This window comes from Cottoperca gobio, unplaced genomic scaffold, assembly GCF_900634415.1.
Source record: "Cottoperca gobio unplaced genomic scaffold, fCotGob3.1 fCotGob3_381arrow_ctg1, whole genome shotgun sequence".
NCBI lineage: Eukaryota > Metazoa > Chordata > Actinopteri > Perciformes > Bovichtidae > Cottoperca > Cottoperca gobio.
The window spans coordinates 154,049-170,000 of NW_021166974.1; the positions used below are offsets into that span (position 1 = coordinate 154,049).

Consider the following 15,952-nt stretch of genomic DNA (forward strand, 5'->3'; position numbering starts at 1 on the left):
ATGTGACTCTGTTATAGATGTGACTCTGTTATAGACGTGACTCTGTTATAGACGTGACTCTGGTATAGACATGACTCTGTTGTAGACGTGACTCTGGTATAGACGGTTACCCTAACCTTAACCTTTTTCCCGGATTTGGAGGACACAGCTGATGGATCCTTCACGGCCGCACGTATCCCAAGATTCATTGCGTGCCCAGAGAAGTTATTTTCTGATGAAAAATGGCGACCCTCGACCCAGCAGTAGCGGCAAATGGATATACTTTTAAATGTAAGTATTGGGTTTCAACTCCCTCCCTGGGAACCATCACCTTATCGTGGTGGAGAGGTTTGTGTGTCCCTATGAACCTGAGAACTGTGTTGTCTGGAGCCTAGTGCTCCTGGTATGGTCTCCCAAGGCAAATTGGTCCTAGGCGAGGGGCCAGACTAAGAATGGTTCAAAAACGACCTCATGATACAGAGGGAAAGGAAAGGAGAGACCCTGCCCGGAGGAAGCCCGGGGCCCCCGTCTGGAGCCAGGCCCAAAGGGAGGGCCAGACAGCGAGCGCCTGGTGGCCGAGTTTGCCACGGAGCCCGATCGGGCACAGCCCGAAGAAGCTACGTGGTGCCTCCCATCCATCCATCTCTCTGCTGGAGAAACTTGTTGACAAATGAAATGTAAATTAATTGAAATAAATAATATATATATGTAATGATGAATATATTCTGTATTTAATTTACATGAACTATAAATGAAAATTAATGAAAACTTAGCAAATGATTGATTAATTGATTTAAAAATATTTAAGTACATATGATTTATTAATTTAGAACAGGTATTATTTAATTTAGAAAATTACCTAACAATGAATGATCGAAAAATTATTGAATGATTATTATAAACAGAATATAACAACATTTACAGTATATACAGATAAAGTGTCTCCTGATGGGGGGCATCATCTGGAGTGGTCTCCAGAGTGTGTATGAGATGCCCCTCCACCGTCTAAAATACATTATGTGCCGGTGATAAAGCATATCTTTAATCAAGATTGAAAATTAAATAATTGAAGTATTATCTCTAGCTCCATTCTCTGGGAAAAAATGCTAAAGTAAGCCATCAACTGCGTTTGAAAACTTCTGAGCATTGCTAGGCGACAGGAGTGGCAAAAGGTAGGGGCGTGAACAGCTGGTGACGTATCAGGAAATCCTCTGTAGACCAGACCGTCTCATTTCGTAGACTGCTCGGTTCAGCCTTCATGGTCTACGAAGGACTCGGCCTCCAAAGACCACGAAGGCTGCGTCCTCCGAAGGCTGCAGCCCCTGAATTGAGACACAGCTATTGACTATATACAACAGGAAGTGGGCGGGGTAACGAGACACAGGTGGAATCACTAAAGGCCCTGTCACACATATCCGTATGGCGGAAACGTATGCCGGCGCATACGAAATATCGGCTATACGCTGGTGTGCGTCGATATAAATTATGGGTATGTTGGACATAAGTAATATTCGTGAGGAACATGGCGTTTTTACGCTGGGGTACTGTGTTGAACGCTGAAGCCGTAAACATGTGTCAAGCATGTCAAAGTCACGTAAATCGATATACGTGACGTGAACCCTACAGCCAACTTATTGATACCGGGTGGACAACCTAATTGTTAGCCATGCATAAATTATGTCTGACGTCTCTGTCGTATCTGCAACATATTTAGACATATGAAAGGGCCATATTTCTGGCGTGTTCAGTGTTTCGTCTGCGGCCTTTGAACGATCACGTGACCCATGCCTATAAATATGGTGCCAATCCCGTCACAGAAACCACATTACCCAAGCAGTCAACATGCGACCCAAGAGGACCGTGAAAATGGGAAAGGTGGCCGAGAAAGCACCCAGGGGCCCAGGTAGAGGAAAGGGCAAGAGGGGCAAGAGGACCAAGCCACCATCTCCACCGTCCTCTGCATCATCACCATTAACATCCTCCTCCAGAGGCCGCAAAGAGTCTCCGTCTCCTTCCCGTGAGTCTTCTGTCGCCTCCAACTCCTCTGTGCAGCCCCAGGAGGCGACAAAGAGGAAGAGGGCCAAGAAGTCGGACTTCTCATTGTCCGTTGACCATGAGGAGATGATGCTGGAGTTCCTCAGGGAGAATCCCATCATCTGGGACTGCAAGAGGAGTGACTACAGGAGGGCGGACAAGAAGAGCAATCTGTGGGAAGACCAGGCTGCACTCATGGGCAGAACCGGTAAGATAATATTGTTGTGTTGACGTTTATCATTAACATATAAACATGTCATTAGACCAGTGGTCTTCAAACTTTCTGTGCCAAGGACCTGTGTTCAGGTGACCTGAACACACCACCACCCAACAACAGGGAGGATGAGTGACTGTGTACAGGTGTTGCCAGGGATTCCATTATTGTATATGTGCCATTATAATATGTTCATTGTAATAAAAGTTGTTGAATGGCTGTAATCCTTTCTTTTCACTATTTAAAACTGTCAATGTATTACCAATACCTATTCCAATCTTTTCTACATTGATATGTTCGTCATAACATATACATACATTAAACGTAGCTTGTAGTTCAGACTTCAATGTGGTGTCCTTTACAGTTAATCCAAATTGCATAAGTGTCTCTTTCCTGTTAATATATAGACATATAATGACATTGTCCAAACAATAATAATAACCGTAATAACACGGGGTTAGATAGATTTATTCATATTTTATTCATACATAATACTGTCATACAAACGTGTGTGGTCAACATGTCAAAATGTTCATATCCTAGATCATCCTGTATTGCCACGGAACTGCACCGCCTGGTGAGTTCACCCAGTGTTTGATGAGCTCCCTCTGTGTCTTTCCGTCCATGGAGGCGGTGTTGGGTGGTCCAGACACTGTCTGTGTGTCCTCTAGGTTCTGGCCTAGTCTCCATGCACCTGGGACATAATTGTGGTTAGTGTTCTCTGCACGGTCAAGCTGCTGGTTTTGGAGCCGTGGGTGCTGCATCCTCATCATGTTGTGCAGGATGACGCATGTGGTGACGATGAGCTTCACAGTGGACGGGTGATGCTGCATGGTACTCAGCAGGACCTGGAAGCGGTTTGACAGGATGCCGAATGCATTCTCTACTACTCTCTTGGCACGGGAAAGCCTGTAGTTAAAGATCCTTTACTCCTTTGTCAAACCCCGCTGCCCGTACAGCTTCATCATGTAGTGGCATAGGGCGATCCAGAAGTAGGGCACATTCTGGGTGCCGTTGGGCATAGGATCCGGGTCAGGGAAACCTATTGTACCATTCTCGGTGCCTTCCTTCAGCTCACAGTGGTTGTAGATCTGAGCGTCTGACGCTGACCCCATACCTGCAAATACAGAATAACAAAAGTGTTACCTCAAGCAGTAGATAGGACTATAGGCTCACAACACATATTCAGCAATCATAAATTGTGTGATTCATATTGCAAATACCCACCACCGACATCTGCCCAGATGAACTTGTAGTCCGAATCTACAAGTCCCATCAGAACAATGGAGTAGAATCCTTTGTAGTTGTAGTACATGGACCCACTGTTCGGAGGACACCGGCACGCAATGTGCTTCCCATCAAGTGCCCCTAAGGTGTGGGGGAAGTTCCACTTGGTGTGGAACTCGTTGGAAATGGCGCGCCATCCATCAGGAGTGGTGGGGCAGCTCATCACCTCCTCCAGGTATTCATCAATAATTGCCTGGCACACCTCTCGGACGATGAGTGACTGGGTGTTGTGAGGGACCCTCCAGCCAAACTTCATCGATGCATATCTGCTCCCAGAGGCAAGGTGACGGAGAGTCAGGGCAAGCTTCAGGCCAGGCTCGATCGGCGCCCTGTACCAGGTATGCTGCTGGGACCCACTCTGGCTAGCAGCTCGTCGAACATCTCGGGGGGCATCCACATGAAGTTGGTGAAGGAGGCGTGGTCCTCGTTCCGGAGCTCCAGCAGAAGACGGTCGTATATGCCATACTGCCGTCGCCTACCGATCCATGCTCTGATCCAGATCCTCCTCCGTTGCCCTCTTCTCCTCCTTCTCCTACTGGCGCGGAGCTGGAAAAGCGCCAATTTGTTTACATCATGCTGATGCTGGAGAACGGCTAGGATGTACCCCTGACGCATCCTTTCCGCATCCTCCATGCTCTCTGATTCTGGGTTGATGTATTCAGCAAGACGTGCTGTGAAGAAGTGAGGATGAGCTACTCACCGGGACCCTATTTATACTCCAACCCCAATACGATCCAGAAATGCTAGCTGTACTGTAGAAACATGTTTAATAGGTCACTCCGTCGTCACGAATGGGTTATCCACTCATTATCAATAAATCGGCTGTTGGGTTCACCGTCACGTATATCAACGTATATGTATATATATACGACTGTCGTACCTCTGACGTAATCACGTATGTCTTACGTAACTTTCCTTATGTATGAAATTATGACCCATACGTTGGGTACATCAGAATATTTTGAACATGCTCAAAATATGTTTATGGCTTCAGCGTTCAACACCATTCCCCAGCGTAACACGGCGTGTTCCTCGCGAATACTACTTATGTCCAACATACCCCTAATGTATATCGACACACACCAGCGTAATGCCGTGTATTTCGTATACGCCGGCATTCGTTTCCGCCATACGGACCTGTGTGGCAGAACCATTACGTTATATATTAGTTGAATACGTTTTGTGCAAGTATGGGATATGTTATGTATGCGTATCAATCTGTTAGACATACTGTGTACGTTCAAATCAAATCAATTCCCGGTGTCCAGCAGGACCAGGGCCGCAGGCGCAACCACGATTCCTGATTCTGACGTAAACTTTATCAGTGGCAACCTGCCACATAAGATACAGAAACTCCGGGGATGATACCCCGGATGATGAGCTAGTAACATACATTTACATAAATGCATGCAGATAGAGAGGGAGAAGAAGAGAGGGAGGGGAGGAGAGAGGAAGAGAAGGAAGAGAGCAGGGAGGTGTCCCCCGGCAGTCTAAGCCTATAGCAGCATAACTAGGGGCTGATCCAGGGGAAACCTGAGCCAGCCCTAACTATAAGCTTTATCAAAAAGGAAAGTCTTTAGCCTACTCTTAAATGTGGAGAGTGTGTCTGCCTCCCGAACACAAACTGGAAGCTGGTTCCACTGGAGAGGAGCATGATAGCTGAAGGCTCTGGCTCCCATTGTACTCTTAGAGACTCTAGGAACTACAAGTAACCCTGCAGTCTGGGAGCACAATGCTCTAGTTGGTTTATAAGGTACTATGAGATCTTTAAGATATGCTGGAGCCTGACCATTAATTGCTTTGTAAGTCAGGAGAAGGATTTTGAATTCTATTCTGTATTTTACCGGGAGCCAGTGCAGAGCAGCTTATACAGGAGTAATATGATCCTGTTTTCTTGTTCTTGTCAATATACGTGCCGCTGCATTTTGGATCAACTGAAGAGTCTTAAGCGACTTTTTGGAACAACCTGATAACAATGAGTTGCAGTAATCCAGCCTTGAAGTAACAAATGCATGGACTAGTTTTTCTGCATCATTTTGAGACAGGATGTGTCTTATTTTTGCAATGTTACGTAGATGAAAGAAGGCAGTCCTTGAGATTTGTTTTATGTGGGAGTTAAAAGACAGATCCTGATCAAAGATGACACCAAGATTCCTTACAGTGGTGCTGGAGGCCAAATTAATACCATCCAAAGCTTCTATGTCATTAGAAAATGTGTTTTGGAGGCGTTTAGGGCCAAGTATAATAACTTCAGTTTTGTCTGTTTAACATCAACATTGCAAGACATCCAAGTTTTTATGTCCTTAAGGCTTGAAGTTTAGCCAATTGATTAGTTTCATCTGGTTTAATTGAAAGATATAATTGGGTATCATCCGCATAACAATGAAAGTTTATATAGTGGTTCCTTATAATATTGCCCAAAGGAAGCATATATAAGGTGAATAGAATCGGTCCAAGTACAGAACCCTGCGGAACTCCAAGACTGACTTTGCCTGTCATGGAGGATTTATTGTTAACATGTACAAATTGAGATCGCTCAGATAAATAGGACTTGAACCAGCTTAGTGCGGTTCCTTTTATGCCAACACAATGTTCCAGTCTCTGTAGTAGAATGTCCTGATCAACAGTGTGGAAAGCAGCACTGAGGTCTAACAAGACAAGAACAGAGACAAGTCCTTTGTCTGATGCCAATAGAAGGTCATTGAGGAGGGATCCTCAGTTGCTCTCCCTGAGGTTTCTTCCATTTTTCCCCCTTTAATTATGGGGTTTCTTTTAGGAAGTTTTTCCTTGTGCGATTTATATAGCCCAATATCACAAATTATACATTTGCCTCAGTATGCTTTACAGACTGTACAGGTTACGACACCCTCTGTCCTTAGACCCTCTGTCCTTAGACCCTCGCATCGCACAAGGAAAAACTTCCTAAAAGAAACCCCACAATTAAAGGGGGAAAAATGGAAGAAACCTCAGGGAGAGCAACTGAGGAGGGATCCCTCTCCCAGAACGGACAGACGTGCAATAGATGTCGTGTGTACAGGATAAACAACATAATACAAATACAACACTTGACAGAAATTATGTTGTGTTGAAACAACGCACTTAATGTTAACACGTTAACATCCATCAGGACTGTGAACATGTTATTTGTCACTACCAGATATATGAAACACACGGAGGATAACTGAAGGAGTTAATTGTGGGCTGCAAGTTTTGCATCTAAAGAATTCATTTAGTATTGAGGAAGGAAAATATAAAGCCTTGTTTGAGTTTTTTTAATGTTCTGGGTTAATTAAGAGAATTCTTTTTTATTGATATTTTTTATCCTAGTCTTAATCGCGGGTACACACTCCAGCATAGTAGGTGGCGGTAATGCGCCTAAAACGCTAGAGTGCCAGCCACCAATAAAGAAAAAGAAAAAGAAGAGGATATCGCGATACTTGATTCAGTGGGAGTTTGTTTCCTTTGTGTGGAGCGGAGAGCAGCTAACGCGTAGCAACTAATCTATCGTTCTTACAGCCCCTTTGTTAGTGTAGCATCAGCTCAACCTCCGTGAATCGGTATAACAGACTGTGTGTAACCTTTCCGACACATTTACAGGTAAGAAATATAACGTTAGCACATAGCTGCCGCTGTTAGCCTCAAACAGCGCCGTTAGCCGCAAAGCCTCTTTGTTTGACCGGCCGCAGTGCTAACATGTGGCTAACGGTGGCTGTTAGCAGTTAGCGCAGTAGCCTCACATTTCTCATCAGTTTTAACTGAAACTAACCCTCAACCGTCCACCGGAGTCAGCCGCTTCTACTCTGATGTCCGCAGAACCATCTGCTTTAAAGACATTTGAATGAATCATACATTTATCCCTTGCTGATTCAGGTGAAAACCGATGATTTGTGATTAACTGTAAAACACGCACGCACTCACTGTATATATAACGTCACGGTATATTGTATAGGTGGGCCTACACTAACAATAAAAACTTCTTATAAAGTTAGTTAACTATAAACTAACTCCTCATGGTTCCATGAACATGTTGAGCTGCTAAGGTACTTTGTGTTATAAAATGCTAGACAAAACTTTATTGATTTTTAAAATTAATGAACTTGTCAGAGCTCACCTGTCAAACTAAACAATTAATTATATCCACAAAGAAAGCAATCATTTGCACATCATATAATGGCTAACCCGTTTATATAATGTTATACTGTATGTGATGCACACAGTATAAACGGTATACATGCTGCAATGTTTTTACTTTTCTTTGCATCTGATAAAATACAGCAATTTAATAAATGTAACAAAACTGCTGCACTTAAATAAACACTGCTTTTGTCAGTTTCTTCAGTAGATTAGTAGTATCTGTTTTAAATAATATACAAACAACACTTAGTGTTAGGATACTTGGTAATGAAACATTAATGTTTTTATCGGTGCACCATAACCCTGAGACGCGTGCTGATGTACAAATAACAATGTTATTTAATGTTAAAAAGACAAACAGCCTGATATTCTGACAGAAGTGACTTTCAGTGTGAATATTTGAAGCAATAAATACGGTGAGATGGTACAGGCGGTTTAACCACAACAATGTCACATGGCCTTGTTGGTTGGACAGATGTTTAGTTTATGTTGGTCCTGTCTCCCCCCACCTCACCTGTCTCACCCTCCCAGCCTTCTCTTAGACGCAGTGAACACCTGAGTTGTCTCCATGGCACTGAGACGAGGACACATCCGATACCTGAAGGTACGTCCATCAATAACCAATCACACATAAGTGTGTGTGTGTGTGTGTGTGTAACACGTGTGTGTGTCCTGTAGGTGTGTGTTGTATGTGTAACACGTGTGTGTGTTCTTTTCAGGTGTGTGAGGTGCAGACGTCTCAGAGTGATGTCAGAGACAGTCAGCACGTCTCTAAAGGAGCCGTTGGAAAGGTGAGTTCTGTTCTCTGTTTGGCTGATCTGTATTCGTCCTCACTATTGTAAAATCAGAATCTTTTTTATTGCCAAGTAAGTTTGCACCTACAAGGAATTTGCTGTGGTACGGAGGTGCTAATTGTCAACTATATATACTAAAATTAACATTATATACAAAATATAGACAGAACCCCGCCCTTTGCAAAACGGAGCGAAGGAGAGAATGTGAAAGCGCAAAGTAGACAGTACAAACTGAAACGTGCACATAAATTAGATCAATAGCATTAGCGTTTAGTATATTTAATAAAAGAGCACCTGTCAATGTGAAAAGTGAGTTGTGAATAAAAAATATATTTTAAAAAACATTTCGAGAAAGAAAAAAAAACACCTTGAATTTCACACGGGGGGTTCCGTTGGCGGGGCTCCGTGCCGGACTCGGTGCTGACAGAACCTTCCTACAAGCAGCTGAAATCATATGGTTGAAATCAAAAAACCCTGACGACCTCCTGACCTTTCAAACTCTTCTCTCTTCTTCTATTTCTGAAGCAAAAAGCTCTTCAACCCATAGAAACTCTTCTCTATCTCCTCGACCCCCTCAGTCCTCCACCTCCTTCTTACCTTTTGCCACTTTATCAACTACTTCTTAAAAAAAATAGACGACACGCTCTTCATTTTCCAACTTACTAAGTGACCACCCCCCCCTCCAAATGAAGGTCTAACCCTCGTTACCTCTGCCCCCACTCCACCTGCCCTCTGGACCCTGTCCCCTCTCACCTTCTCCAGTCTATCGGACTTTCTCACCATCTCATCAACACTTTCTGAACAACTGGCTGCTTCCCAACTGTCTTAAAGAGGCAGCAGTGAGCCCCCCCAAGCGTCTTCAGTCGACTTTCGTCTTACCTTCAGCAGAACAACCTTCTTGATCCGCACCAATCTGGTTTCAAGGCTCCACTCAGCTGAGACTGTCCTCGCTCTCACTGAGGAACTTCACACTGCTAGAGCGGCCCCCCCCTCCTCTGTTCATCCTTCTGGACCTTTCTGCTGCGTTCCACACAGTGAACCACCAGATCCTCCTCTACACCCTCCAAGAACTGGAGTCTCAGGCTCTGCTCTCTCCCTGCTGAATCCTACCTGAAGGACCTACAGGGTAACATGGAGAGGGGCTCTGTCGGACCCTTGTCAACTCATCCCCGTGGTACCTCAGGGCTCCGTCCTGGGTCCCCTCCTCTTTTCACTGTCATTTACTCTTGTGGCTTCTCCTACCACAGCTATGCAGACAACACTCAACTGATTTTGTCTGTCTCCCGGTCTGAAACCATGTGGAGACAGATCTCTGCTTGTCTGGCTGATATCTCTCAGTGGATGGCCGCACGTCACTTGAAGCTCAACCTCTACAAGACCGAACTGCTTTTCCTTTTGGGGAAGGGCTCTCCCATCCCAGACCTCAACATCACCATCAACATCGGCACCTCTGTTGTTTCCCCAACTCAGACTGCAAGGAATCTAGGTGTGACGCTGGACGACCAAGTGTCCTTCAGTGCCAACATCGCTGCAACAACCCGCTCCTGCAGACACACTCTTTACAACATCAGGAGGACACATCCTCATATTTTGAGGACAGGTCTGACAATATGTCCAACTGAGTCTTGTTCTGAAAACGTTCATATGATTAACACAGTGCATTGTTCATGATAATGTCATGTGAAAATGTTACATTTTAAAGTTACCTTGAGTGGACCAGAGACGACTTTTTCCTTGAAAGAAGCCCATTCACAAAGGACTGTGTCGAAATCGACATGGGAACAAAACTTCCCCACCAGTGTCCTCAGGTGTGTGTGTGTGTGGTGTCATAAGGGAGTGTAGCTGCTTGTGGACCCAGTATTCCAAAAGCAGCTAAGACTCCAACCTCACTGAACCGCCTCTCAAGATGGGCAATCAGGCCATCCAAATAAGGATCCATCACTTCATCAACAGGTGGGGAAAAGATGTCAGTATACTATTTAGTCTGAATTGAAGTTACATCAATGAAGTCAGCCAAAAGCTACATCATCATACCTGGCCTCTTCTTCCTCTCTCCTGTTCGGCAGAGATGCTGAATGCACCCAGTCCCAAAGGGTTATCAAGACTTTGGTTCAGTGTGGCCAAGTGTGAGCCAGGTTGATGACCCCTAGAATCTTTGATGCCTTTTATTAAGGCCAGTGTGACAGGGACCTAGGAAATTAACCGAATTGACTCAGATGACAAGATAAATTGTGGTAACCTATGTTTGTGTAAAATAAACATGAAGTTAAAATATTGCAGCTGATTTGGGTTATTAAATAACCTGCTCTTTGATTGCCAGGAACATGACGTCCTTCTTTTGAAAGATCTTGGAGAGACGTGCCAGGTGAGGTAGCACATCGGCTTGCAGGTGGAGGGCGGCAATGAAACGATAGGTGGCAAGGAATGAGTAGAGTCCCTTAGCAGTAGGACATTTGCGGACCTCTACTTCCTCTGCCAATTCTCCCAGTACAGCAGTGATGTTTTTCATGAGGTTTTTTACAGCCTCATGTTGAGAGAGCCATCGTGTATCCTTTACTTGCTAATAATGACAGATAAAACAGTTGTTTAAAAAAATAAAGGAATTAATATGGTATAAATATTCAAATCTCAATTTATTTGAGGTTTTAAATATTTACCTTCACTTTCAGCTCACACACACCGAGAACGTCTGCAGCTGCCTTTAGAGAAACAGAGCGGTTTGCACTATTCCGGAAGTACAGGTGGAGATGCTCTAAGTGGTCTCTGAATGTTGCCATGTAATGCACATCTTCTGATGCGTCCTTACAGGCTAGAGCCAGCCTATGTGCAGCACAATGGACACTGAGGAGCCATGGCCATTCGTCTGACAGCAGTTTTGTGACCCTATTTTGTTTTCCTATTGAATATATTTGTTAATGAATTTAACAAGAAACAAAATATTCAAAATCCAGTTTAATTACATACAAAAAACTTGTATACGTATTGAAATTGTATTTGTCGATGAACTATTACACTTTGATTACGCTTACCTTACATGGATGTCCAGTTGTCTGCACACAGAGACATCTGTGGTCTCATCTATTTCCACGCCAATCGCTTTTGACTGAGCAATGTCCCTTAATGCTCAATTACCGTTGCAAGAATTTCCAACATGTCATCTATTATTCTATGAGATCTGTAGTTGGTGGTCTTGGAAATTTGAAGAATTGTTGGAACATTTTACATTCAAAGATGCTGGACATTTAAATGCATATGATTCTTAAACTAATTTATTACTATGCCATAAAAACATACAATTGATTGTCAATATAACTAGATCTTAAAACTAACAAAAAAATACAAAACATATTTTTTAACACATTTAATAAGAAGAAAAGCATACATTAAGCTTGTCGAAATGGGTGCAACCTAAAAGATTAGCCAGTTGCAGCAAGGCTGGATAGTTTGTGTGGTGGGCTATGTCATGCTTAATGAGCCAGTATAAGCACTTGAATGCGCCCACCACAGCCTCGTGCTCCAGCACAACTGTTGGCTCAAATGACGCAAGGCCGGTTTTGCCTGAAATTAAATAGATCATCATTATCAAGGAGCACAACATGTTATTGATGAAATTATATTTTAAATAAAATATATAATTTTTAGCATGTCAGTGACTTGCACTGACATGCTATTTGGTGATGGTCAGATGCCATATGTTGATCAAGTTTGTCCTTTCTGTAGGACTGGCAGGGTGACTCTATAAAGATCCGGGTCTGCCTTCCTCTCGCAACCCCCTGTTTGTGTTGCCTATATATCCGGCAGAACATTCCTAAAACCAAAAAAGAAAACTGAAATAATTCCCCATTCATTCTCTATGCACTGTATTTTACTGATTTATTAATTGGTGTATTTAGGTATTTATCAATTTATTTATTTACCCAGATCAGTTTTGTAGATCCAGGAGTATTTCTTCTCCAACAACCAAGTTTCGTCAAAGCCTGTCACCCTGTGACCAGACCTGTGCTGCTTTTCAGGGTGTGCAGTTTCTTCAGGAGAGTTGTGTTCAGGACTAGCAGAAGAGCTGCTAGCCCTCTGGCTGGTCTGAGTAGCAGAGCTAATATTAGCATCACTGGTGGTTGAATCAGACTGTGTACGTTTAAAAAAACGTGGATATTTTCGCCTGTGTGTCCAAACGTTGTGGTCGACGTTGCTCGACGTCGACGTTTATAATTAATTTGTTGGATTTTTTACTTTTTTTACACTTTCCTCCGCTCTGTCTCTGAGTGTGTGCGCACGTGTTTGTGTGTCGGGAGCGAGCGGAGCCCTGCCGTTCGCGAAACAGAAAAAAAACCACCTGAAAAGGCAAGGCAATGGTAGGGGAAACACTGAGTGTGTGTGTGTGTGTGTGTGTGTGTGTGTGTGTGTGTGTGTGTGTGTGTGTGTGTGTGTGTGTGTGTGTGTGTGTGTGTGTGTGTGTGTGTGTGTGTGTGTGTGTGTGTGTGTGTGTGTGTGTGTGTGTGTGTCTCAGGAGCTGTATGATAACGGCTACAGTGAGCAGATGATGGAGGACGACGACTCGAGGACAAACCTCATCGTGAACTATTTGCCACAGAGCATGAGTCAGGACGAACTGCGCAGCCTGTTCAGCAGCGTGGGCGACGTCGAATCGGCCAAACTCATCCGGGACAAAGTGGCAGGTAATTTCCTCACTAATACAGTACTCAGTAGTACAGTACTCAGTAATACACAAGTAATACACTACTCAGTAGTACAGTACTCAGTAGTACAGTACTCAGTAATACACAAGTAATACAGTACTCAGTAGTACAGTACTCAGTAGTACAGTACTCAGAAATACACCAGTAATACAGTACTCAGTAATACACTACTCAGTAATACACCAGTAATAGACTACTCAGTAGTACAGTACTCAGTAATACACTACTCAGTAGTACAGTACTCCGTAGTACAGTACTCAGTAATACACTACTCAGTACTCAGTAGTACAGTACTCAGAAATACACCAGTAATACAGTACTCAGTAGTACAGTACTCAGTAATACACCAGTAATACAGTACTCAGTAATACACTACTCAGTAATACATCAGTAATAGACTACTCAGTAGTACAGTACTCAGTAATACACTACTCAGTAATACACCAGTAATACACTACTCAGTAGTACAGTACTCAGTAATACACCAGTAATACAGTACTCAGTAGTACACTACTCAGTAATACACCAGTAATACACTACTCAGTAGTACAGTACTCAGTAGTACACTACTCAGTAGTACACTACTCAGTAGTACAGTACTCAGTAATACAGTACTCAGTAATACAGTACTCAGTAATACACTACTCAGTAGTACAGTACTCAGTAATACACTAGTAATACACTACTCAGCAGTACAGTACTCAGTAGTACAGTACTCAGTAGTACACTACTCAGTAATACACTACTCAGTAGTACAGTACTCAGTAATACACTACTCAGTAGTACACTACTCAGTAATACACTACTCAGTAGTACAGTACTCAGTAATACACCAGTAATACACTACTCAGTAGTACAGTACTCAGTAATACACTACACAGTAATACACCAGTAATACACTACTCAGTAGTACAGTACTCAGTAATACACTACTCAGTAGTACAGTACTCAGTAATACAGTACTCAGTAATACAGTACTCAGTAGTACACTACTCAGTAGTACACTACTCAGTAGTACAGTACTCAGTAATACACTACTCAGTAGTACACTACTCAGTAATACACTACTCAGTAGTACAGTACTCAGTAATACACTACACAGTAATACACCAGTAATACACTACTCAGTAGTACAGTACTCAGTAGTACAACAGTAATACACTACTCTGTAGTACAGTACTCTGTAGTACAGTACTCAGTAGTACAACAGTAATACAGTACTCAGTAGTACAACAGTAATACAGTACTCAGCAGTACAACAGTACTCAGCGGTACAACAGTACTCAGCGGTACAACAGTACTCAGCGGTACAACAGTACTCGGCGGTACAACAGTACTCGGCGGTACAACAGTACTCGGCGGTACAACAGTACTCGGTGGTAAAACAGTACTCGGTGGTAAAACAGTACTCGGTGGTACAACACGACTCGGTGGTACAACACTACTCGGTGGTACAACACTACTCGGTGGTACACTACTCGGTAGTACAGTACTCAGTAGTACAGTACTCAGTAGTACAGTACTCAGTAATACACTACTCAGTAGTACAGTACTCAGTAATACACTACACAGTAATACACCAGGAATACACTACTCAGTAGTACAGTACTCAGTAATACACTACTCAGTAGTACAGTACTCAGTAGTACAGTACTTAGTAGTACACCAGTAGTACAGTACTCAGTAGTACAGTACTCAGTAATACACTACTCAGTAGTACAGTACTCAGTAATACACCAGTAATACACTACTCAGTAGTACACTACTCAGTAGTACAACAGTAATACACTACTCAGTAGTACAACAGTAATACAGTACTCAGTAGTACAACAGTAATACAGTACTCAGTAGTACAACAGTAATACAGTACTCAGCAGTACAACAGTACTCGGTGGTACAACAGTACTCGGTGGTAATACGGTACTCGGCGGTACAACGGTACTCGGCGGTACAACGGTACTCGGCGGTACAACAGTATTCCGTGGTACAACAGTACTACAGTATTACTACAGTACTACTACAGTACTACTACAGTATTACTACAGTACTACCACAGTAATATCACAGTACTACTACAGTACTACCACAGTAATATCACAGTACTACTACAGTAATATCACAGTAATATCACAGTACTACTACAGTAATATCACAGTACTACTACAGTACTACCACAGTACTACTACAGTACTACTACAGTACTACCACAGTAATATCACAGTACTACAGTATTACTACACTACTACCACAGTAATATCACAGTACTATCACAGTACTACCACAGTAATATCACAGTACTATCACAGTACTACTACAGTACTACCACAGTACTACTACAGTACTACCACAGTAATATCACAGTACTATCACAGTACTACTACAGTACTACCACAGTAATATCACAGTACTACAGTACTAATGAGGTATAGTGAGACTAGTTTAACTCTAAAGCTTCTGATTCATTGCACCACAGTACTAATATTGAAAGTGTACTTCCTGCTACTTTGTAGTTGTAGACATAGTTATAGTAGTATTATCAGCAGTAATGCTGGTTTAAGTGATATCTGCAGTATTTGTTGTGTACGTTTTCTCTCCAGCAGCTGTTTTTTTTCAAAAGTTTCTTCATTAGTGTTTTTATTGATCAGCGTATTTGTTTGTTTTTTATTTAAATCTTGTTTTTGATTTTTAATACAATCATGGTATTTTAAGGATTATGTGATTTTTGTCTGAACTTTATCTAAATATTTTTCTTTTCTGCACTGTTGTAATATTTTGTTATTTTTCACACCAGGTTTAATGACAAGAGTGTTTAA

At 42.7% G+C, this 15,952-nt stretch overlaps 1 protein-coding gene across 1 annotated transcript in view; it reads left to right on the forward strand.

The window, feature by feature from the left end:
* Positions 1-7,136: 7,136 nt before the first annotated feature.
* Positions 7,137-15,952, forward strand: part of LOC115005857 (ELAV-like protein 1-B) — a gene marked incomplete at its 3' end in the record, with an annotated part of 10,406 nt that continues 1,590 nt past the window's right edge. The window contains exons 1-5 of the mRNA XM_029427829.1: positions 7,137-7,384; positions 8,180-8,252; positions 8,368-8,439; positions 10,763-10,807; positions 12,950-13,118. Of these exons, the coding sequence (XP_029283689.1) occupies positions 8,217-8,252; positions 8,368-8,439; positions 10,763-10,807; positions 12,950-13,118 (322 nt within the window). The remainder of the gene's footprint in view (positions 7,385-8,179; positions 8,253-8,367; positions 8,440-10,762; positions 10,808-12,949; positions 13,119-15,952) is intronic.